This window comes from Chroicocephalus ridibundus, chromosome 3, assembly GCF_963924245.1.
Source record: "Chroicocephalus ridibundus chromosome 3, bChrRid1.1, whole genome shotgun sequence".
Classification (NCBI taxonomy): Eukaryota; Metazoa; Chordata; class Aves; order Charadriiformes; family Laridae; genus Chroicocephalus; species Chroicocephalus ridibundus.
The window spans coordinates 121,377,253-121,402,974 of record NC_086286.1 but is presented as its reverse complement, the minus strand read 5'-3'; the positions used below and the strand labels follow the sequence as shown (position 1 = coordinate 121,402,974).

General features: G+C 40.2%; 1 protein-coding gene and 1 long non-coding RNA gene across 5 annotated transcripts; one reads left to right on the top strand and one right to left on the bottom strand.

Moving 5' to 3' along the window:
* GCFC2 (GC-rich sequence DNA-binding factor 2) lies at positions 1 to 23,302 on the bottom strand. Of its 2 annotated transcripts, none has more exons than XM_063330591.1 (18): positions 22,872 to 23,302; positions 21,153 to 21,260; positions 19,706 to 19,867; positions 18,828 to 19,046; positions 17,686 to 17,771; positions 16,086 to 16,201; positions 14,155 to 14,341; positions 13,103 to 13,226; positions 11,365 to 11,443; positions 10,056 to 10,168; positions 9,081 to 9,280; positions 8,189 to 8,342; positions 7,798 to 7,919; positions 6,556 to 6,632; positions 5,693 to 5,759; positions 2,061 to 2,207; positions 1,576 to 1,700; positions 1 to 1,220 (listed from the first exon to the last, which is right to left on the bottom strand). In XM_063330591.1, the coding sequence occupies exons 1-18, from the start codon at positions 23,221 to 23,223 to the stop codon at positions 1,106 to 1,108; spliced, it is 2,553 nt and encodes an 850-aa protein (XP_063186661.1). In that variant the 5' UTR covers positions 23,224 to 23,302; the 3' UTR covers positions 1 to 1,105. The 2 variants fall into 2 exon arrangements, with proteins under 2 accessions (XP_063186661.1, XP_063186662.1); XM_063330592.1 differs by having other exon boundaries at positions 8,189 to 8,339.
* A 100-nt stretch (positions 23,303 to 23,402) lies between these two features.
* On the top strand, positions 23,403 to 25,446 carry LOC134514000 (uncharacterized). Of its 3 annotated transcripts, XR_010070596.1 has the most exons (3): positions 23,427 to 23,461; positions 23,644 to 23,725; positions 24,406 to 25,446. It is a non-coding gene; the product is annotated as an uncharacterized LOC134514000 (long non-coding RNA). The 3 variants fall into 3 exon arrangements; XR_010070597.1 differs by lacking the exon at positions 23,644 to 23,725 and having other exon boundaries at positions 23,403 to 23,461; XR_010070598.1 differs by lacking the exon at positions 23,644 to 23,725 and having other exon boundaries at positions 23,454 to 23,501.
* The last annotated feature ends 276 nt before the right edge of the window (positions 25,447 to 25,722 follow it).

Below are 25,722 nucleotides of genomic sequence, written 5' to 3'. Positions count from 1 at the left end.
TGTAACACTGATTAAAGTATTTACAATTAAAATATTTTACAAAAATATAGTTTTTAACTTAAAAAATATAAAAGAAATCATAGGGATTAAGTCTGCAAGAAAGAGTTAAAAATCTAGTCCCAGAAGATTCTGGAGAAATACAGTCACAAGTAAAACATACAGGGTCTGTGATACACTGCAGTTTCTACAATAAAGCATCCTCGTTGCTCTGTAACACTATTTATTGCAAATATACAAAGTTATAAAAATATAAGAAATCTAATAAGGGTATGATGAAGTAAGGAAGCCAAAGGAAGACGCTCTTAGAACTTCAGTGACTAGAAAGCAACTGAAGTTGTTCTGGTGCTGCTCGTCACCAAGATGTCTGTCAGTGGAAGTCTGATAGAGCGAGATGTGTGACAACTCCAGTCTGTGTCACTCGGGTACAAAACTATGCCCCTCAGACACTCTTCACTACGTTTGCTCTTCCCTAGACATTCTCTTCTGCTACTTCTTACCTCGCCGAACCCACATTTACCATCAATAAACATTCATGAGACTCCTCACCTGCGCACCGACTCCCCGTGTTTCTGGATCAGGGTCAAAACCCTGCAACGTTACCAATTCCTTTTCACTAGGGATGACTTAACAATAGCCCTATCAAAAGCCACTGCGGGCCACAAGGTAGAAGAGCTCAATGACTGCTGAGTCAGAGTGACATTTAGCAACATAATACTGAAAATGGCTTGTAGAGCTGTCTACCAGCTAGCAGTGATAAACTTTACAGGCATTTTCTATCTTGCTAGGAATCCTTCCAAAAAGGGTAAAGCAATAAAGCAATGTCACATGTTCTAGAATGCCCAAACCATCGCTTTACTTTGACAACTGCAGCATCTAAAATGACTCCTTAACCTAGGAGTAGACAGCAGTAGAAGACATTTGGTAAAAAAAAAAAAAAAAAACAAAAAATACACACACACACAAAAACTCAAGCATTTAACAATAAGACAGTGGTTACCACTACATCTTTGAGTAGGCACGACCCACTAATTAAACCGCATATTAGAACTGTTTTAGTGTGAATATCAGGTTTGTTTCAGTAATAAAAATGTTGCTTCAAAAATTTCTATTTCCCAATCATCGATTTGAGGTGTTCAAGTTTGTGCTCTTCAATGAAGTCTTCAACAATGTGCAGAGCTTTGACTTTCACCAGCAGGAGAAGAACTTCTTTTGTTTCATTACTGTAAAAGAAAACAAAAAGAGAAAATTTTCATGTAGCAACACATTTATGTACCTGACAAGTACATTTTATTAATTTTAAGAAGAGCCAGGTGTCTCTCCTCAGCCACTTTTCATCAGGTGACCATGGCTACCCTGATCACTAACTACCCAACATCTAGCACCTCAAACTACCATATCACACTAGAACTGCAGAAGCCTCCTTTACATTATGGACTCCATCTTTTTTTTAACGTATATATGCAATGAGAACACCTTTGAAAGTGTCAAACATATGAGACTTGAGGAATTTAAGAAATATTTAGCACAAAGTATTCAAGGAAGTGCTTGAATCCTAAGGAAAGCCTTATCTACTACCTGTGGTTGTTCTTGTGTAGCGTATGGGCACATCGCAGCAAGTGCTGGCAGAAGTTCTGTAACTCGGGGAGAGTTGATCCGCTTTTAAGACTTTGGAACCATCTTTCTGGGAGGCACGCAACCACCTGTTCACACAAAGAATATTTGGAAGAGTTTAAAGAGAAAAGTCTTTCTATACAACCAAGTCACATCACTTCTGACAGGGACTTCTTGGCAGGTTCAGTCATTATTAGTAGTGTGTTTGTTCTTTGAAACCAAGATTGATTATCCCTACAAGCAGTTCTTCTTAAGAACCTATGGACAAATATATGCTTTAAAATGCTTTTATGTACCAAAGTCATTAAAAAAAAAAATTAAAACCAAGTTTTAAGTGTTGTTTAAATGTTAAGTTTTTAAAATAGTCTATCTTTGGTTTCAACCCGTCTTCATAAAAAAAAAATAGCTTTTAGACTACGCCCTCTTTCAATGTACATGTTATCTTTTACCTTATTACACTTTTCTATATTATCTGGCCCTGGTGGTGTGTTCAAGAGGTTCAGAAGAAGGTAACGATTCAGCAGTTTGCTCAGTCCCAAATCACGGACTGTATCTTCTTGTACAATCCCATCCCAAAGAAGGACATTGGAGAGCAGCTGCAGGAATGAAGAAACAGAGAGTATGTGTACCTGGTGGCTGGAGGTGTGCTAAAACACAGTATTACGGGTTTTATATAAGATAAAGCTAAAAAGATAATATTACGTCCATCCAATTTAAGTACTCACCACCCAGGATTCACACTTCCTACACTTACTGTCAGTTAAGCACTAATAAGCTGCATATAGTAAATACGCTTATCACGTAGGATAATTAATTTTACATGTGTATATGGACTGTACCCTAACGTGCGTATATATGACCTCCCAAGGGTAGGAAGAGCATTTTACCCTTCTAATAGATTAACAATTTGCCCAGGCCCAAGTACAGAAGACAACTACATTTTATTCTTTTCTCAGTAGAGCTAGCAGCCAAATCTGAAAGCATGAAAGAATATTTAAGATATTCCCCCTACACGCAGTACAGACAAAGAACAAGTGGCATCCAATTCGAAGTGAACCTTCAGAGAATCCAAGACAGAAGTAAAAAAAGTTACACCACCTGCTCAGGATAAGACTACACAACCCAAGGGAAGTTGGCAGCCACGGTTCATTGCAACACAAAGATATTTTTTTTTTATTTGACCTCAGTATAATTAGGTACTGAGAGATTTGAATCATAGAATCATAGAATTGTTGAGGTTGGAAGGGACCTTTAAGATCATCGAGTCCAACCTTTAGCCTACCCTGACAAGAGCCACTTCTAAACCATGTCCCTAAGTGCCCCATCTACCTTTTTTTTTTTAAACACCTCCAGGGATGGTGAATCCACCACCTCCCTGGGCAGCCTATTCCAATGCTTAATAACCCTTTCAGTGAAAAAACGTCTCCTAATATCCAATCTAAACCTCCCCTGACGTAACTTGAACCCGTTTCCCCTCGTCCTATCACTTGTCACCAGGGAGAAGAGGTCAGCCCCCACCTCTCTACAACCTCCTTTCAGGGATTTGTAGAGGGCAATGAGGTCTCCCCTCAGCCTCCTCTTCTCCAAGCTAAACAACCCCAGCTCCCTCAGTCGTTCTTCACAAGGTTTCTCCTGTTGATGAGATTTCTCCTGTTGCCCCTATCACTATAAATCCTTATAACTGTTGTCATTTCTGAATCTGATGTAAGAACAGAATATTTTTTCCCTTAGCTCAGAACAGGTTGGTTTTAAGGTAACCATTAACCTCAAGGTATTTTACCCTCAGAGACAGCATGTTATCTTTACAGTCACCAGTCAAAAAGCACTCACAAAGCTTTGCACGTTTCCCCGGAGTATCCAATGGGACACTTCCATATAACTGCGCGAGCAACTATGACTTAAATCAAAGAAAAAGAAGTGCTTCCACTGGCCAGCATCAATCGGGGAAGCACACAGCACAGTAAACAAGCAGCACGTCTTGAGCTACGTGCTGTATCTACAGTAGGCAAGTTCGGCGATGCCAGGGTACGAACACTGGGCTTCCGGCACCCGTACTTTTGCATTAGAAGAGTTCCTGGCTCACTTCTCACCCAAGCCAATTAGCAGCCTTCCATACAATTTCTAGGCATAGTTTGTTTAGAGGCCATTCCTAATCATTGTGAAGATGGCAACCAGTATTGAAAGACAGAGTTTAACAGCATGAATGGGGGGCCGCACAGTGGCAGTGGGTCTCAGGGCCAGAGCAGTGTCAAGCACAGACAAGTTACACTAAGTATAAGTAGGTCCCAAGAGTTTAACACGGATGAGCTGCAGTACTATTTACCTGGGGGGACTGAATTCACGCCTCCACTCCAGACAAAACGATGTGACAACTATTCAACAGATATACAGAGCAAGAACACCTTAAACTACTCTCCACTACCACCCCTTCAAAAACAACCGCTGTGACAACAAAGACTGAAATCAAAAGCTGAGAGAACTTCAACCTGCAGCGAACGAACAGCACCCAGGTCTGACTTCCAGGAAAACACAAACACACAGTCCTAGAAGGTGGGAATCAGAATCCCAAGTTTGCCTTGTTTTTTTGCTAGGTGTCCTTACCCCTGAGTATTAAGCTTCCTCTTGCTTTCTCTTCATCTGTCCATGACAGATTCCTGCACAGCAGCTCACCTCAGGAGCAGTGGTGGCAAGCCTTTTGCCAAACAGACCTCAACACATCCAACTTTCCAGGCTTTTCAACACAAAGGAAGCTCTGCATCATGACAAGATGAAGCCTATGCAGGGCTAAGCATCACGAATAGCAGGGGAAGTGGAACATTGTCTGGGATTTTAATGGGTTTTTATGCATTTAAACCTCACCTTCAGTAAGAATCCAAATCTACTCCTGGAGGAAACACCTCTTAGGTAGGAACTGAATCACGGGCATTCAGAAATTCCCAACTCAGCACCCCAAAAGTAAGAGTTATCTGGATGTGCTTATATGAATACGCAGCGATTATATTCTACAATAAATGGTTAGCTTAACCAATACCATTTTATAAGGCAAATTGGCATTCTCTGTGACCACGGTGGTCACGTATTAGCACCCTTTCCCCTCGCAATCAGGCCATGAAGGTCCTGTGCACCAAGCAGACGAACCAAACAGATTTCTTCTTCCCCTCCCTGTCAGCCTCAGAATTCCTGGTGCCAGGCCAACTACTCCCCTCCTTACCAGCCTTGAAGGTCCCAGGCACCAGCCAGGCAGGCGGTGGTGATGACCCCGTCACAGAACAGGGAAGGTAACAGCACACAGAGCACTGTCTCTAGAATCATACAGTTACATGTCCTAAAGGGAACCTGCACCAGAGCTGCTGATGGACAGTGAGACCCATGAGCCCCACCCCCCCAGTGGCCAAGGACACCTCTACTGTCCTCTGCTGCTTCTGAGCACTGAGTGACTCATATTCCATGTTTCAAGTCTAGATTATGATACTGCAAGCCTGATCTGCAGAGGGTCCAGGTGATTAGGAACCATAACCTAAGCTGTGCTGTAAGTTCTGGGCTATGCTACCTATAAAATTGTGCTGCACTGATTCTGATTATAAAAATCCCGGGCTACTCTGATCATAAAATGCTATGCTAGGCTGATCATAAAATTCTGTTAAAAAAATAAAGCTTTAATTGCACCTACAGCTTACTGTCATCATCATCCTGCCCAGGATCCCCACAAGAACTTGTCTGTCCCCGTAGTGTTGGGTGACAGTGACTAACTAATACGATGTAAGGCCAACAGGCCTGGCTGACCCTCTCGAAGAAAGAAAAAATGAACCAGCAGGAACAGATGGTCAGATCAAAGCCTCCTGCAGAGGACGTACCAGTAGGGTGTTCATTTATAGTTCATTCTTAAATCATCACATGGACGTTGCACAGAGAACATATCCATCACTGAGAAGAATGGTTATCCACCCTAATAAAAATGTATGAATCTCCCAGGAATCAGAAGTGCCTGAAGATATATTTCCCGAATGACTGCAAAAATATTTTTTCACTAAAATTAATTTCAAAGAAAAAAAGAAAAAAAACAAAACACGGGTATATTTACCTTAACAGCTGACCAAAATCGTCTTTCCTGAAATTTTGAACATAGCGATGATTTGTCTTCCACAATGCTAGACATGGAAAGAAGAAAAAAGGTAAAATAAGGTTTTATTTTTTGTTTGCCTTTAAAAGACGATAAACAGACAATTGATCTTATAGATACTGATGAATGTTAATTCCGGCACATTCTTTCAGCAGTGACAGTCACAACCAGAATAAGGGCTACGGGAAACAGCTGTCAATTTGAACACATTATAATAAAACTACTACAAAATAATTTCCAATAAAATTAGCAATTGGAAACACCTGCATCTACATTTCATGGATTCAGATCAAAACATCATTGCTTAGAACCAAACATCCTACACCAGCTTTAGCAAAGCTTCTCTTCAAGGCGCATCTTAACCCGACATCTCCCAGATTCCTACTCATTCCCATCTTTTAAATAGTGTCCAGTCATAAGCATCAACAATATAAACCCTATTTTAGGAATGACAGGAGGAACTGGGGGACACACGCACACGACACCCAACCACCTAAACTAACACAGGTGCTCAGATCTAAGTTGCTATCCTAAAAATCAGACTGTGGACTTCATATACAGAAAAGCATTTGGTTACAGGAGCAAAAACACATAAGACAGTGGAGTTACTCTTATTAGAAAGAGTTCATAAACAGGAACAAGGCTCCATAACCTTTCCCATAATAAAACAGTAGAAGGCATGTTTGTTCCATTACCTGTTAATGATTATGGTAATCATTAAAATGATTCCTATACAATTAATAATATTAATTGTTAATACAACATTTCATCTACATCTGCAGGAATAAAAAAAAGTTTAAAAATAAGTCCTAGTGTCAGCCTACCTTTTAGGATACAGAGGAATAAAGACATCTTCCTCTACAGACTTCTTCATTCTTAGGACAACTGTGTTCATCAAATCCTATTAAAAAAAGAATTATTAATGCGTCCTCACAAGAATTTGTAAGAACTTCAACAGTTATTTTGTTCATCTCAAAGTGCAATATGCTAATTAGAGCAAAGTACAGTTACCACTTGTATATATTACACACTGAGACCATGAATATATTAAAAACAGTAGAGAAATCACAGCTCTAATTATCGGGTTTGGATTTTTTTCTAAGATCGAGTTATTTTGCTAAGTGAGAACTCTTTAGGCATGTTAATTTGCCAGGTAGCAGGAAAACCGTATAGATAAACAACAAAATAAGTTATGAACACAGAATTTCACAGCTTTTTATGGAGAACCTATGTAAAGAAGAAAAAAAATCATCACAGCTAGGACAGTATGTGGTTTTAGGCAACAGGTTTTTAGGTGCCAGAGTTTGCCACTTTTTTTTTTTTAATTTATTTAAATTCTGGATTACTTTACTTTCTGTACAAATAGTATCATGGTTTTAAATCAGCAACATTTGGAAGGCTCAGTTGGAAGCCATAAACATTTTCTTAGAAGTATTTCTTTTCATACTCAGGGTCTAAACATTCACACATTTCACCAGTTCTATACTAGATAAACCTCCAGATTTACATCAGAATAAAACCAGAATCAGGCTGAAGAAGGGTTTGCTAGAGTGACTATGTAGGTTAAAGTAATTATTAAAAGATTGCTAAGATTACAAAGTAGTCTTTCTCATAGTCCATTAACCTTTGGGGATTTTAAAATTTTAAAATTCCAAACCTGCTTTATAGATAAAAGCTTAAAGAGCTGCCCACTGAAGCATTACTGGCATTTAAAGCTCAAATTTTGAAAGATAATCAAGTGCAAACCTAAAGTCTAACCATTGTTACTGCAGAGAAGCAAGATTAAATCTGCAATCAGATTCGTGCTCAGTACGGGTAGGATTCTTCTAGGAACAGGAGCTAATTCCTGCCTCAAGAGTGTCCCATCTCCCATCATCTTCAGCGACAAGAGCATCAGAGAGATGGAAGTTTAACTGTTGAATTTTCTTAATATAAAGTGACAAAACACACAAGTAATCTGAACCGAACAACTTCAGGGGAGTGTTCTAAGTGCCCACAGGCGCACGCACAGAAAGCACACACAGTGGATGAAGTTCTCCCTTCCCCAGTACCACAGGAGCTTTTACCTCTTTTGCTCGACTGCATTCAGTTTTGGAAAGGACTTGTTTTTCCAACACGTTTTTGCAAAGCTGTACAAGGTTCTTTGTCTGTGAAGTAGATAAAGGATCCCACACATTCTTTACAAACCCTATTAAAAAAAAAAGGGGGAGGGGATTTATTTTATTCATGATACGCAAGTGGTTATCCACTCTGGTTTCAAGGCATTACAATGTAGCCAAACTAAACATATAAAAACCTCTCACTCAGAGAAGAGGCTACCTGAGCCTTACTCCGTGGAACTAGGTAATCACTACAGCTTGGAGCACCATTATACAGCTACAATTATTTGACAGCCATCGCTTATTTAAGGTTTGATTACCTAGCTGCAGTGAATATTTTCAAGACAATATTGAATACCTGTAATTTTTGGAAGAACAGTTTTTTCAATCACTCTAGGCAAAACTTCTTGATCAGGATCATCATCCCTTTTTGTTTTGGATATGTTTTTGGCATCACTGAATTCTTCTATAGCTCCGAACCAGGGCATTTCTTCCATCTCTGTAAAATTCTGCTGAAAGATCATTCCTGTTAGTTGTTCAGCTGGTCAGGATCAAGAAAAGCTCCAGCCAATGATACCACAGATTCCCACTGAATTTCATATACACCCTCATCACTGAGTGGGCCAAACCAGCAAATCAGAAAAACGAAGTTTAAAGCTAGAATTAAAAGGGTGAAATTATTAAAGTGCCTTCAAAGAACTCAGGAGAAGAATTCTTTTTACAGGGGGTACTGAAAAGGAGCTAGAGGTACAGGGAAAGGAGAAAGTAAAGATTCCAAACACATGCTTCAGTTTCTGAGACCAACACAGAATCTTTCTATTAATTTCTAATGCACTGTGCTATGTATAGAAAAAACTTCTCATTTTTCATATTAATACATGTTAAAATGATTCATATACAAAAAGTGACTTGACAAGAAGAAATGGACCTTCTTCTAGTTAACATACTTATTCCAGGTTCTGGAGTGCCCCCTACAACCCACACTAAAGTTCCAACACAGAAGTCAGCCCTGAAAACAGTGTGCCTCTGCTCAGACCTATTTTGGGCTGCCAGAAATACCCCCATGTATCACCAAAGACAGATAAGGCAGAAAATGCGTGTTCACAAAGACACTCCAGAAACGGAACAGGCTTTACTGCCTACAGCCAACTGCTTCAGTGCAACACCCAGAAGCACAGGGGTCACCAGTATATTAATACACAAACACACACACAACTTTTGAATAAAACAAAATCAGCTGGTGCACCTACCTCAAGAGGATTCCAGCTTATTAACTGAAATCTGATCAATGGATTTAATAGCTTAGGCAGGCAGAAACTGATATAAGCATCACAGTAAGAGTCGGGAAACTTCTCTTTCCAGTCCTGGAATTTCAACAGGATTTTTCTGATGTCACAAAAATCTGCATGAACATCTTCAAAGATTTTCCTACTATCCTCTAAAACGTTATCTACAGATAATATTTATTGGGAATAAAAAAAAACAATCACAGAACTTATTGAGGCATATGCTGAAGAGTTTATGCATCTACAGGACATAAGAAGTATCTGTATGATAATTGCATTTGTCATTTATCTTTGACACATCTGACAGTGAAACAGGTTTTGAAACCATCTCCCTGTGAAACCCAGTTTCAAAAAAAACCCAAAATACAGTCAGAAGACCAAAAAAGGCAAGTTTCTTCATGATCTATTCCACAGATTTATGTAACTACTATGTTTCAAACTTTTTACCACAGTGATAAAATTTCAGACATAAAATCCTTCTGCTGTTATTTGGAGAAAAGGTTTTATGCCTTTCCCTGCTCCTCTTATCCACTGATTCAAGATAATTTAAACACCAGCCTCTTTCATTCATGTTCATGCTCATTCAATGAACACCCTTTCATTCACTCTATCTTTAAAAAACAAATTGATTATACAAAACACATCGCAGCACTGCACTGAGTACTGCCAGATCAGCTTTGGCATGATGTAAAAGAGCTTATTTCTAGTTGAAAGTCATGTGTAATCCATCACAACGTAACTCATACTAAAAGAAAACTACAACCATCCACCTGTTCCTCCCAACTCATTAGAGCTGTCTGAATGCATTTCTTTTCTACAGCATGTAACTTAATATGTAATTCAAATGAAGTATCCCTTCACCTTTCCTACAAAAAAAATCATTAAAAAGTATCAGAAAGAGATTTTGTTCTAGGACATCACAGTGAGACTGTCACCAACCTTTGCTCTTCTGGAACTCAGCCACCTCTGTCGGAGTCAGCTCGTCATCACTTGACAAGCCTTCATGGTGATCAGCTTCTCCTGAACACTCTCTCACTTGCCGTCTGCAAGACCTGTATTTTGTAATGAACTCACATCAGTTATCTTCCCCTTGTATGCTGAAGGAAGCTTCATGAAAAATAATCAGACTTCAAAAAATTTACTAAATGCAAGTTGTGAGAGCAACAGCCTAAGGAAATGCAATCAAGGACCAATAGCAATTGTATAACCATAAGGACACAGAAACTGTGGAAGAAGGAGGGTCTTTGGGAACCAACATAAATACCTCTGATATCCCCTATGAGCCATGTAATAACCTTCACTTCACCTCATTCCCTAATGAAGCTAATAACTCACCCCACCTGGAACACTAAACATCTAGCATGGTACTGGACACTGTCTCGGACAGTTGCAGCGTACAGGAAACTCCTGAGCTCTCAGTCCTGGATCACTGGTGCAGCAACCCACATAAAAATTGTGATAGCACCCAAGTGCCAGCTGGGCTCAAAAAAAAAATAAAAATACTGCCATGATCAATAGCTTGCATCTCTGCCACAGGAAAATAATATATGGTAGGAAAATTATATGTATAAATAATTTCACATGGTTATTTACATCAACTAGCATAAAGGTTAAATGCTTCAAGTGGATTTTTTTATTATATCATTTTTCATCCACTAAAATGTCAAAGTTCTTGCTACTTCAAAGTACAGTTATGAGTTGAGTCACCAATGCAACTGACAAACTTTCAAAGCTCCAAATAACTTCAGAAAAAAAAATTCAGTAGCAGTCTCTGAACACTATAATATCCAAAATGTAGTATCTGGCCTACACTGATAGCAGGGGAGGGGCTAGATATTGCTTTGCTTCACTTGCCACCTTCCCCCCCCAGCAGCAACAATTCTGCCTGACTTTTTTTTTTTTGCTATCTATACAATAATACAAAATATATTTCTGTATAAGTTCATAATTTTATTTATTACAACAGGACAGAAAAAGCTTCTGTCATATAGTTTTGTAAACAGCCTCACTTAAGACTTGTTAATTTAAAAATAACAGGATCTATTAGCATCAGATTCAAATCAACATGAAGAGAATGTCATTAACAAATAGATGATTTCCAAGCGCTTTGAGTTTTGGAAAGCAAACATCTATTTATTTTGTATAACCTCATTTAGTAATCCTACAGGTTTACATTCGTCACTGCATAAATGACAGAAAGCCAGCGTACAGTGCCTTAGAGTTAAGTGTACGTACGCATAATACCTACCTTCGATGTTCACACATTTCCAGAAGCTGTGTCTTCTCATCACCTTCCAAACCGCCATTAGTTGGTTTGTCATTCCCACCTATCACAAGACAGAATCAGTCAAAAATAAAGTGGTATGATTTTTAAGTTTCTATTTTCTCAATAGGAAAACACAAACTCTCCTTCTGTTGTTCTTCACTTGGAACACAGTTAAAGAAAAATCAAGCCTCCCAATCAAAACTCTTAACAGTCTCAAAAATATGCACAGTAACTATTACTTGTTAACTGCATATAGTCAGATGTGGTTGTTCCCTTGTAGCAGTAGATGAAGAGGTGAGTTTGATGACACTCCACTCAACACTCACCGCTTCCCAATCCTGGAAAAGGAAGTTAGTGCCTTCCACAATAGGTTCTTAGCAGCGTGAAAGGCGAGTCAAGGGATCTACCTTCATTTGTATGTCAAAAGTGAGACCATGGCATAAATTAGAATGACTTTCGAGGTTTGTTTCCAACACAGTAATGGAAGTTAAATCCCTGATTCACACTATTCAAAATCATTGCACTTAGATTTCAAGACCAGTGAGCTCCCCGCTGTCTCCTGTTATCTGAGTGGTCACTGACTGTGTGACCTCAATCACCCCTGCTCTGATTCTCGAGTCCAAACACAGCAGTAAAAGCATTTTCTAGTTGGGCCACTCATTTGTAGCACTATTTGCTGGCTGATATGTGCACAACACACCAAAAAAGTGTATTACTACTGACCTATTATCATATAAGAAAAAAAACAGCCTTTACATTATATTAAATACAACTAGGAACCTAAAAAAACAATTAAAAGTGCTGTTAAACATGCAAGCACGGTCTCATTTGTAATGAGCTGGAAGTAAAATCATTTTAATGGCAACTATTATTATGGCATTACCCTTTTCTTCTTAACACCTCCTGTCAGTGTGCAACACCATTTTGCAAAATCGTACAGGCTGCAAGCTTTCTCTCCTCAGCAGTTTATCCTGTACAGTGAGAAGGCTGAACCCATATGATTAGTAGTTACCACAAACTGGTGCATCTGGCCTCCGTCTGTTCCCAGCAGCTCCAAGCGTATTGCTCTTAGCTTTGCCTGAACAGTTTTAAAGGGTTTGGTTTTGGAGGCTGGGTTTGGGGTTTTTTGAAACAGCAGCAGCTAAAGACTCACATGGCATACAAATAATACATTGGGGCGCAAAGAAAATACAACATAAGAAAATTGCAATACTTTTTCCTACAGTGACAAAAGAAAAATAATCAAAACATGATTTTGTGTTTGATAAAACCCTTACACAAAGAGGCTTCTTTCATGTCCTTCCCTTCACAGAAGTGTCACCTCCTAGTTTGAAATCCCCATTCTGAGCACACACAGCCGTAAAGACACTCACATAGAAGTGATGCTGCCAAGTAAACACACTGCTTTTTCATATATTCACGGAATCCTCCATTGGCAAGCTTTCTGCAACTTAAGACCTACTGGAAAACTGACTCCAACTCAGCAATTTCCCACCAATATTTATAAAAAAAAAAAGTAAAGAACTAAAAATTGACAGAGTACTTGTTCGTGTTATGTTCACTGTGCAACCAGAGGTATAGTAGAACACACCTACTGACAATGAGAAGGGGAAAGGAGATCAAAGGTGAAAATTAAAAACTTCATCCAAAAAGTAACTGTGTATTTCTGCCCAAAGAGTGAATGTTTCAACAGGAAAATAACTTCTAACTCCATACTAACTTGTCAGATGCTGAATATAAGCAGATTCATTTTTAAGCTCATCTTGCCTTCGTTTCAATGCTCTCGTGGCTCGTTGCTGAAGAAGTACGTGTACAGCCAGTTCTAGATCATTAATGTACTTCAGCTGAAATGTAGCAAACAGGTTTTCAATTCATTAAAATAAAAAAAGAATGAACAAAAAACAGTTTCCATGGGTTTTCAGTATAGCCCTGAAATTAGAACCAAAGTATTACAGACTGAAAAGTATATTCCTGGTGACTGGAGTTTTTCAGGCTTTTTTGTAGACTGAAAAACACAAACTAAATGCCAGCGGCTCATCACAGGACTATCTAAGACTTCATACAAAAGGTTCAATATCACACCACTTAGTTTGCTTTTGAGACATTAGCCATTAAAGAAAATGCATTCATTAAGTAACATTTGTTCTCTTTGAACAGTTACATAAAGAAATTCACAATTGCAATGCAATTAGTGACATAAGTTAGATTTAATAGCACTATCTATAGAGGATAAAAGAAGTTCACTTTCACTGAGGCCAAACTTTAGGCTGCTCCTCCCCTTCTCCCAGTCTTCATCTTTTTAAATACAGAAGGTCTACAGTTCAGGAAACAGATGCAGCTGATAACACACACAAATCCTCACAGACCTCTGTTAACTCAAGCCCAACCCAAACCTAACACGAGGTTACGAAACCCTGAATAAAGACATCTCAAGAGATCCCAAAAGTGAATTGAAGCGTCGCCCCTCATTCAACTTCAGTGCACTAGACCTGCAGAAAACTCCCTCCAATAACATCCTGTTTTCATCCAACAGAACGTAGACAAGATCATAGCTCATGTCAGTATACCTATACTAGCTTGATCATCATTCCAGGTGAAGATTGCTTTGTTTTCCCTATATTTTGTTTCCTGTTACATTCAAATTTCTGATAGAACCGATTTTTTAACCGAGTGCTGCCCCCCATCATTTCCAAACATAAACCCCTCATCTTTCCTTGACAGGGTGCACCTTTACCATCTAAAAAAAAAAAAAGAAGAGGAAAATATACATACTTTTTCATTCAAACAGTTGATCAAGTTTTCTACATATGTCTTCATGGCCCTGTAGAATTTGTAATTCTGAGCTGCATCCGAAGACTTCTCTAACTCCTGGACAGCCATCTTTGAACTTTCAATGTCCTTCATGTATTTTTCATACTCCCTCTGGTGGGCACAGTGCACATCCTGCAATGATGTTATCCTGGAAAAGAGAAACCCAGACAACTAAAACCATTGCCAAGTTAACAGCTGATGAACTCCAAAACATTTTTCCCATTATAATCACATACAAAATCTTTGCCTGTACTAATAATAGTACTTGCATTTGACCTAAGCAGCATTGGAAGATTTACCCATGCCAACATTTGCAGAAGTATGGGGTGTGGACAAGCATCATGCTTTGGAGACTCAAATGTCACTTATGTGGTGCCAGTTTTGAAAATACCACTGACATTTTACCTGAATCCCTCAATACACCACACTTCCCAAAAAACATAAAAAGCCAAATTTTGTGTTATCACATTAAATAGATTCTAGGCAACGTAATCTGGGGAAAACTACAGCTCATGTCAGCACATGGATACTAGTTTAATATAAGATGCGTGGATAGCAGTACCTATAAGCATTCACCATGTCCTCACTACTAAATACAAACCAACTGAGGACTCTTGCTCCTACTAGGTGATAAAACCCACAAACCTGTGTCTACAGCTGTCACTAATTAATAAAGAGGTAACACAGGAACATTCACATGTATTACAACTCTGCTTACTCTTCTTCTCCCCCCCACCTTACATAGCCTAAGTGATTGCTCAGCTTGAGCAAGCAGAATCAAGAAACAGACAACTTATTTCATTTCCCTGAAGCAGGGAATACTTTGCAATTAAAATAATTGAACTCAGCCATTGTTCTCTACCACACTACAAGTTAAAAAAAAAAAGCCATTTTAGCATTTATCATGTTAAACACATCTATCAAGTTTACATCAAACAGGTTCCCCCTCCTCTTCTTGCTATTTTTAGGTTTTCCCAGTCTTGATAGCCTTATTCTGTATCCGATTCTGTACATAAATTCCCCACTTCAGTTAACTCATTCCGCTCAGGTGATTACAGCAAAGAAAGTATACAATTCCACAAAAATATTTAGTCCAATTTAGTTGCAATTCTTTAAACAAGCATGTGAATGATGGTCTGTACAAAGCAAAGCATATACAGGGAGAACTCAGGGCAAGTCCATAGCACATATTTATGTTTCAGATGTATAAAGTTACTTGTCTAAACTTATCTGAACAGCTGCTTCCTGGTGCTCTGAGAGATGACAGGGGATGGCTTACCTTAGGATGCCTGACCCCAGCTGTCCTTCTCACACACCCTCTTGGAGGTTCCCACCTCCATCCCAGGACACTTCAGCTGCCCGTACAGCAGCTGAACTACTAAAGAAAAAGTCACAGCCTGGCACAGGATTAAAGAAAAAAAAAATCAAGGCAGGTTCAAGTTTGCCTAAACAGTCTGCAGAGAATTTACTGCTGCTTTTGGAAATACTGAGCTATTTTTGCAGCTGGTGTAAGAACCACCAGAAGAGGGCTAGGATTGCCAGCTCCATCTGCCCTGGTTGAAGTTTTGCTTGCTTGGCAAACATTACATTGAACCAACGTTCCTGTCAAAAAGCTATTAGCACACATAAAGAGCTGCTGCTGTTTAAATGAATTCTAAATTATAGTCGACTAAACACTCTTGAAACGTCCAAATGCTCCCCTAACACAAAGCATTCCCAGGTAAAGTTAAAAATTTGTAGTACTCTACTGGACATCATAACAGGTGTATTAAACATGAAATAAAGAAAACCTCCAATACTCTGGAAAAAGAATAAGACTTCAAAGCTGTCATCTCTCATTGTGACAAAAGCTCAGACAACTCAAAAGTTAAGTTCAGAAAAGCAGGATTTACCTTTCAGACAGTCGCTTCTTCACAATTTCCAAGTTCACAGGTGGTAGAGAAACAGAGGGATCAAACTTTGGTTTAGCTACTGGAGATTTACGCAGGGAAGCATCATCATAAGTTTCCTACAAAAATTTTAACTGTTAATTTTTAATACACCATTTACGTGACTTTTCCCCCCGCAGCTCTATAGACCAACAAGATCTATCATTTGAATACACACGAGACATGATATAAAGATACACATTTCAAGCATCAATTTTACTACAGAAAGGTTGTACAGAAAAGTACAACAAAAGCAAGGGAAACAAAGTGCGAAACACTGCATCTATATGTTGTATAAAAACATATAGCGCATAAGCATACAAAGAGCAAGGTGATCCATAACTTAGGGTACACTTAAGTCGCTGTCTTGGCCTGAAAACATTAAGTTTTCAATAATGCTTCTATACTGACAGCTGAGACTTCACTAGTATTAAGATTCTAAATATAAAATGTAGAAAGAAACCACAGCCAAGCAGTGATGATAATATCCGATTTTACTCATATCTTGCTTTTTTAAAACTATTTTAATATATTTATGTTAAATTATTTGCCATCCATTGATGATTTAATATTCTGTATTCTGATGGTAAACTTTCTGTTTTCCTCCCCCCAATAAATATGAGTGGTATCTTCTGACAAAGCCAGGGGCCAAAAGACTGTCGATTCTGACAACTCAGCTTAACTGTAATTATAACGAAAAAAGGATTCCATTGAATTTTAGCTTATAAATTAAAAGACACTTTACATTCTAAAACAGTAGTTTTTATAGAAAAGTCTAGCCAAAACACAATCAGCTGAAGCAATCAAGTCCATGATTAACAGGGTCTGCTACTAAAAATTGCTGCAGTTTCCTGAACAGCAGAAATTAACATTTTTCCAGAAACAAATATGAGGACCGAAGAACACCAATCATACTGGATTTGAAATTCGGCAGCAGAAAAATGTAACTTTCTCCCAGTCCTGTAACTGCTCCCCTTTAACAGGCAGAAATTCCTACAATTGCCTATGCTGAAATAAATAACCGGTCATTCAGATTTTCCAAGTCTGATCCAGAGTAGGTGATTCAAGCCAGAAACAAGAACTTCCAGCTTATCAGAAGATACACAGTTTATTTTTGCCAATTTACTAGAAAAAAAACAGACAGAATTCAGTTGAACTGTGAAAAGAGCTCTGATTGCCACCCAACAGAAATTTAGCACAATAAAATAGTTTTTGCTTTGCGACTCTGATATTTGTAGTATTTGCACACTCTTGCCTTCAAGATCCCTTGTACGGCAGCAAAAAAAAAAAAAAAACCAGGGTTCAGAATTTTATTCTCTGCTTTTAACAGTCTTCCATCACACACAGGTAGACAATACCCTGCTTCTGAACAGCTAGACAGATTACAGATTTTCATTATCATCTTCCCCTATTTCTAATTGCCTTTTCTGTGGAGAATGAGGGCGTTACTTCCTAAAAGCCTCCCTAACACAAGGGCAGATAGGAGATACGACAGTACTCCAGAACAAGCTCTCTTGACAATGCACGAAAATAAATTTTCAGTGGTTAGGAAAGCATGTGTCACCTGAGAGAGTTTAATGGCTTTCTTTATTTGCTGTTCTTCCCACTTTATTTGTGCTTCATCTTCACTTGATTCACCGCTCACAGACACTAAGAGTGAAAACAATCATTATTAGATGTAATTACACCCTTTATCTATTTTTCCCCTCCTGTGTTCTCCTCCTTCTAAAGCAAAAGTGGTTCTCCCAACCATTACTGGTAAGTGATACACACAGAAAACAGCCAATTAAAAAACTGTAGATGGAGGACTCCCAAAAAGGCAAGGAAGGCTTGGAAATGGCTAGTGGGATTTGTAGAATTCACACTAATATTAATTTCCCCAACATACTGTTTCTCCGACACCCACTGCTGCAGTACAAGAAGCACAATCATCTCATTTTTATGTCTCAAAGCAAAGCTGTGTATAATGCACATAAATAAAAGTACAATTAGACTATAACACAGTGACATTATACACAGCAAATCCTTGAGTGCTCTAAAATGTATGCTCTACTAGATACAAAAATATCTCTTTGGCATTAATTAGAATAGTAGAATCAGCTCATAGTTACACATTCCTTATAACTCTTATTCAAATAATCAAGAAATCCAGTCTACACCTCTGGTAGACCACAGCTTCATAAACACAACTATAAGCAGCTATAAGGGGACAAAAAGCAATGGAAAAGCCACACGTGCTTTGCATGCAATAGGTTTATTTATTTCTGAAAGGCTGGGTTGTTGGGTCTTCCCCACCCCTTTTCAAGAACAGCCATAACATCAATGCAGGGAGAGCACTGGGAACAACAGACCAAAAGCAGCAGACAGGATTTAGAAAACTTCAGTGGGACAGTTTGTCTTACACCACAGCAGCTTTATTCACATTAAATGCTGTGCCTCCTACTAGGCATTTTTTTTTTTCCAGACAACAAGGCCAAAAATCATTTTGTAAATGTTTCTCAAAGCATCCTGCACCACCACATTCGTGAGACCTAAACCAGATTAGTGTCCCACACAAACATCAAGCACCAGCTGTACAGCCTTTTGCCAAGACCCCTGAGGAGCAAAGTGTTGTGCTGCACTTGCTCTTTACTGGGCAAGTCCCACATTCTTCCAGACATGAGTAAAACAAAGACACAACCACTGGCAGAAATGGCACAAACTCACCCATGTGTTCAGTCATCCTCTGCCTAAGAGTTCTCATTTTAGGAGCAAAATTGAGACTCCTCATATCAGACTCATCTTCACTCTCTAAATCACTGCTTTCTCTTCTCCGAGAGACCTGACGACTGTTCGAAACATCCAGTGGCAGATAATCTGCCTGTGTCCTGGCTACATGACGTTTCCTCCGAGCAGCATCAATACAAGCTGCACTGGGGATACCACCTGTATTGAAGAGAAAGAAAATCTAAGTAAAAGACATAAAAGCAACATTCTTTATTGCCCCTAACGCTAATAATCACCACCGTTCAGGATCACTGTAACACTGTGAATATAGGACACAAGCTGATTTTCTACTACGCTTACCATGTTGAATGTACGGAGATGGAAAAGCATCTTTAAAAAGTGGCTCTCAGTACAAAAATCAAAACTCTGACTTTTTTCTTTTAAATGAATCCCTGTTAGCCTGTCCTCCTTTTTTCCATCTCCTAAATAAATCAAGGTTACTAAATTTAGTGAGTTCACAAGGGAATCCAAAGTCTACAGATCAGCACAAGGGAGGTTATATTTTAATCTCATGAGGGGAATCGTGTACCATTAAACAGGAATTTTTTCCTGCCTTTCTTCTGAAACCAATGGTCATAATTTCTGATCCATTTCCAAAATCAACACAGAAACACAACAAACATCTGCAACCAAAAATATCTGGGAATCATCACTATTCTTTCAGAAGGAGGGTAGCCCTGACTCAACACAAACAAGATGCCTACACCTTACGTGATTTAAGTTGAGTGCGATTCATCTCACCTATCTTGTCACATACTTCAAACAAAAAATGTTGTAAAATAACTTTGTTTTAAAAAAAAAAAATCCAGGAAACTAACCTGGTGATAAATCCTTCCTCCTCTGTGGAGAGCTGGATTCATTTTCAGAGTCTGAGCTGTTATAGTCCTCACTTAGTGAGGAATAACTTGCATCCTCCTCCTCCTCTTCTTCCTCACAAGTGGCCTTGGTGTTGTCAGTTCTAGGCTCCAACTGACAGATTTCTGTATTAGGGAAAAAAAAAGTAAGAATCATGACTTCAGTTTCACCTGCTGAAATCTGATGTGCCATAACTGGTTACCAGTAACTATTTACGCCTTGCTGCAGCAAACACTGGTCACTTACCTATCTGTACCTGTCCTCATCAAAACACATCAAGTTTTCTGACATTCGAAGATAACCATTTACAAGCCAGATCTGGTCTCAAATCAATGCATCTGTCATAATCCTAAACTAATATGCCCTTCGGAGACACAGAGCACATTTCCATACAGAAAAGCAACGATATCAGCTCCCGGATAACAACTGATTAATATCCTGATGGCTCACAGCTTGTTTGGATTAATCTCCCTTGACTTTACAAACTGTATTTAGAAAGTTATTTTTATTAGTATTAACAACGACGGAGTCCTTGTCGAAGCTATAAAGGTTTCTGTCTGTCCGTCTTGTCTCCAGTTACCTTTGAATTATTTAAAAACATTGATTTCTCTTCATCTGCCACTACATCTTTAGTAAGTTATCGGATTACTGAACAACAGAATGTGCCACCTGTTATAAGAGTATGAGGCACACTTTTATAAGAAGTTACTACGAAAATTTATACCATCTCATTTGAATTACAATCTCAAAGGAAATTATTTCTCAATCTAAATTATTTTTATTTAACAGTAGCAATTAGGGTATATCTATGAATTGACAGAGGTGTCAAAAAGAGAATAGTGGGGAAGCAAAACACACAAAACCCAAATATCCAAATAGGAAACTTACTACAGTTCAATGAGACCAGGAATACTACCAGAACAATCAAGGCTATTGACTGCATTCAATTAAAATATTCAAATGCTGTAACAGCTAACTGTTTAATAACACAAAGTTTAAAGTTTACAAAAGACTATAAGTTCACATTTTCTCTCAATGCAAATACTCAAACTGCAATTTGATAGCAATAAGCACTGGACAGTTGCCCCACACTTTGAAAAGTGTGATGCTGAGGTATAAATTTATCAGAAGTTTATTCGCTCTGATGTACTATTGGGGTTCTGCATATGCAGGTCTTCTTAAGAAGAGCCTCCAAGTTCTGAAACTGTTTTACTAAGGTCATATAGAAAATAATTTCAGCACAAATAGACTGAAGTTATAAACCTGTAAAGTAACATTATAATTGCGGGTTCAATTAACAAGTAAAAGACATCTAACAGCAGTATTTGTACGTCACTCTTCACAAACCAATTTTGTAATATATTTTCATATAAGTATTCCATAAAATATTTAACTGAAAAAAGTACTTACTTTTGCTTTCTTCAATTTCTGTCTGTGCAGGCAGTAGGCGTTCCTTCTTTTGAATTCTAAAGGTTACTTCATTGAAGGATGGCTTCTTAATTTTAAAAAATTCTTCACCTATCCAGATACAACAAAATGATTTTAAGTAACATAACAAAGAGAGCAGTATATAACAAAGACAGCAGTATATGTACACATGTATTACATATAAAGTGCATGTAATCTCTACGTGCGCACAGCATATTTCTTAAAGTTCAGGCTGCATTAAGTCTAACTACTTCTATGGCTTTAACACTCAAAATCCACCACCTCTTAATTTAAAATGGTGCAGCTCAGCCTCCTCAATACAGCAACACTGTACTGTTGAAATGTACTGTTTTTTTGCAGTCTGTCACATCACAGCGAGTCCTGTAAACTGCCCTGACCTGCTCTGTGTCTTCACCCACAAAAGAAACAGAAGAGTCAATTAAACATTTAAGTTTCAGTTATTTAAGCTAGTGCATCATTAACTATGCTGGTCTCATTTTCCCTAGCTTTCCCCAGCTCTACGAAGCTTTTAAACACTTCCCACCCAAAAGCACATGGACATGTGTCATCTTCAAAGTGCTTTTATATGCATTTCTCCTATAAACCCTCAGAGCAGCCCAATGCATAATCAGTAGTCCTATTTTTGGACATAAAAAGGCATAAAGTTGACCTGCTGTGCCCCAGCACACTGGTCTGGGGCTCAGGCTGCAGGGACACACAGCCCCCTGCCCTTTTGCAGGATGCAGAGGCGCAGAACCATAGAATGGTTAGAGTTGGAAGGGACCTTAAAGATCATCTAGTTCCAACGCCCTGCCACGGGCAGGGACACCTCCCACTAGACCAGGCTGCTCAAGGCCTCATCCAACCTGGTCTCGAACACTTCCAGGGATGGGGTAGCCACAACTTCTCTGGGCAACCTGTTCCAGTATCTTACCACCCTTACAGTAAAGGATTTCTTCCTAATATCTAATCTAAATCTACCCTCTTTCGGTTTAAAACTGTTACCCCTCGTCCTATTGCTCTGCTCCCAGACAAAAGAGTCCCTCCCCGTCTTTCCTGTGGGCCCCATTTAGGTACTGGAAGGACGCTATAAGGTCTCCCCGGAGCTTATCCGGGGCTCAACAACCCCAACTCTTTCAGCCTGTCCTCATAGCCCCTCATGTGTTCCAGCCCTCTGATCATCTTTGCAGCCCTCCTCTGGACCTGCTCCAACAGGTCCATGTCCTTCCTGTGCTGAGGGCTCCAGAGCTGGACACAGGACTCCAGGTGGGGTCTCACCAGAGCAGAGCAGAGGGGCAGAATCCCCTTCCTCGCCCTGCTGGCCACGCCGCTCTTGATGCGGCCCAGAATGTGGTTGGCTTTCTGGGCTGCGAGTGTACATTGCAGGCTCACGTTGAGCTTCTCATCAACCAACACTCCCCAGTCCCTCTCCTCACGGCTGCTCTCAATCCGTTCTCTGCCCAGCCTGTGTTTGGGATTACCGAGACTCAGGTACAGGACCCTACACTTGGCCTTGTTGAAGTTTATGAGGGCCAACCTCTCAAGCCTGTCAAGATCCATCTGGACGGCTTCTCTTCCCTCCTGCCTCTTCATCCATCTGGCCCGGATGCTCCCCCCCAGCCTCTCGAGCCCGCTCTCCAGGCCGATAGGCTGTGAGGGCTCCGCCGGCCCTCACCAGGGGGTGCCGCCGCGAACCCTTACCTTCCCGCTCCTCCTCACCGCCGAAGCTCAGCAGGGCCTTTCCCCCCGGCGCCAGCCCGGCTCCGGCTCGACGCGGCCCTCGGCCCGCAGCCGCCCTTCCACTCTGCTCCCGGCCCCCGGGGCTACCCGCCGGCTCCTCCGGGGACAACGGCCCCTCCGCCGCGGCCCTGTCCCTCTCGGGGGAGGCGGCGGCGGCGCTGCCAGGGTCCCCCTCACCATCCTCAGGCTCCGCTTCCCGCTCGGGGGCTGGCGACGGGGCGGCGGCGGCGACCGACTGCGGCTCCTCGTCGCTGCTGCCGCTGGAGGCCGCCCGCCGCCGGCTGCGGAAGTTACGCGGGGGCCGCCGGAACATGGCGGAACGGCCGCGAAGCCCCCCGCGCACGCCTCGTCTCCGGCGCGCATGCGCGAGCGCACCCCACGCGCTGCCTCCACCCCGCGCAAACCCCGCCCCGCGGCGCGCACACACCACCCCCGGCCTCGTCCCGCCGGGAGGTGGGCGGGACATAGGGCCAGCTGTCCAATGAGGACGAGGGGGCGTGTCCGTCAGTGACCGTTGCGGAGGCGGGTGCTGTGAGGGGCGGCGGCCTGTGGTGGGGCTGGGGGAAGCGGGGGCGGCGGCGGCGGCCTGTGGTGGGGCTGGGGGGAGCGGGGGCGGTGGCGGCCTGTGGTGGGGCTGGGGGGAGCGGGGACGGGGTCCGCTGGGGAGAGAGTGGGAGGTGTTTCGCTGCCAATTAATTGATCGTTGATGTGTAAAAATGAAATTTGTTTGAAGGGCCGCGTTCATGCCATGGTGGGTGCTTCCCCCCGCTTGTTGCGAGGTCATCAAAAACGTACCCCGTTTTGTTATTATACCTGTAATTTATCAGGATTTATAAATAATTTAAATGCTAAATGATGTCAATTAATAATAACTGTATACTTAATAATTACTACATAAATAATGTTTATAATTAGGAATTATGTAAATTAATATAAGGACATAATTAATAATGCCTAATTATTCATGAATCATAGAATCACAGAATGGTTTGGGTTGGAAGGGACTTTAAAGATCATCTTGTTCCAAGCCCCCCTGCCATGGGCAGGGACACCTCCCACTAAACCATTATAGACCACTACACCATTATAAAATAGCTATTTCAGAAATATTAATCATATAAACTAATAATAAATAAATACATGTTATAATAATACCTTATTATAATACAAAGCTTGTTCCGTAACTTGTCAAAAACTAGTGGCACATTTTTATTCCTTTCTCTAGGTTTAGCTCACCGAAGGAGTCAGGCAGGTGCCACCACTGGCACGAGGGGAAGGGAACATAATGTTTGTAATTATTACACATTATGTAAAGTAATATATGGACATAATTACTAATGCATAATAATTCATAAATAAAATAGCTATTTCAGAATTATTTATAATATAAACTAATAATACGTAAATACACTTTATAATAATGCCTTATTGTAAATATGAGGCTTATTCCGTAACTTGTCAAAAGCTAATGGCACGTTTTTATTCCTTTCTCTAGGTTTATCTCACCGAAGAAATCAGGCAGGTGCCAGCACTGGCGCAAGGGGAGGGGAACATATGGCTGGGAACAGAAGGAAGGTGGGATTGTGGCAAGCGATGACTTAAATTGGTTTGCGGTGAAGCATTGTGCTATAGCTTGCATCAGTCTTTCAGTTCTGCCGTGCCGACTTGATCTATGTCTGATGGGCTATGTAGAAAGAAAGCACATCCAGCTTCAAATGAAACCATGAAGAGCAAGTCCTTGAAGTAAGGCCTTTGTGTCTCAAGACAAACATCCAAAAATAGCAGATGTTTGAAATGTTCATGCTTAAATTGCTCCACCTTTCTGTCCTTCATCTATAAGATGAAGATACTAATATTAACTTGCCTCAGGAATTTTGTGAAGAAAAAGATGCATTTGTGAAGCACCCATTACAGTAAGAACAACATAAAAACCCAAGAGAAAAATAACTAAAATACATTTCTACTCAGTGCTGGTTCTTAATGGTATATACTAAATAAAGCCCAAGGCTATACAATGAATAATGAGTATTATAAAAACTTTAACAATTCAATAAGCACCATTTGTCTTGCAAGCATCATTCATCTTCCGCACTGAAAAAGGTTAGGAGTCTTGTGAAAAAATAAAGTAGTTCCACAAGTGCTGGAACTAAACTCTTCCATGGATTTGTGCTTAAAGTTGACTTATTGTGAGCTCTGATTCAAAGCTGTGGAATTGGTATGTGCTTTCGCTGTGTGCTTTCTATGACTGAAGGATGAAGTCAAGGATAGTCTGGGGATGCACGGGTATATTGTTTCTGCATTGTAACCTGGACAACGCAGAGTTTGCTGACGTAGATTGACCTGGAATAATGCCAATGAAGATACTTGGTTCTTATTTACCACTCCAGGACTGATGAAGACTTCATGATGCTAAACAGAGATCTTGTTTTTTTTTTTTCCCAGGGACCTGTTGTTATTCTGATGTCCTTATAACACTGACAAAGCTCCTTTCCTTTACTATGACTCTGTATTAAAGAGTTTCTTCTCTTTCATCTGATTTTAAATCCTCTCAGTCTAGTGAGTGCGACTTAGACAGGACTGAGCTGCCTCCTTATAAGGCAAAATGGTCCAGGACTTCAGCGTGGCAGAAAGATGGGACACAATTATTGTACTCTTGGTATTTCTAGCAGGTTGAAACTGCCATGTTTGCAGTTGTCACTCCAGTTAATATGCTCACTAAGTACCAAGATAGGAATCCAGGCAGTGGCATCCAAAGTAAGATGATCCCAGCACAGAAGAGGAAAAGCAAATTAAACTGCAGCAATGCAGTATA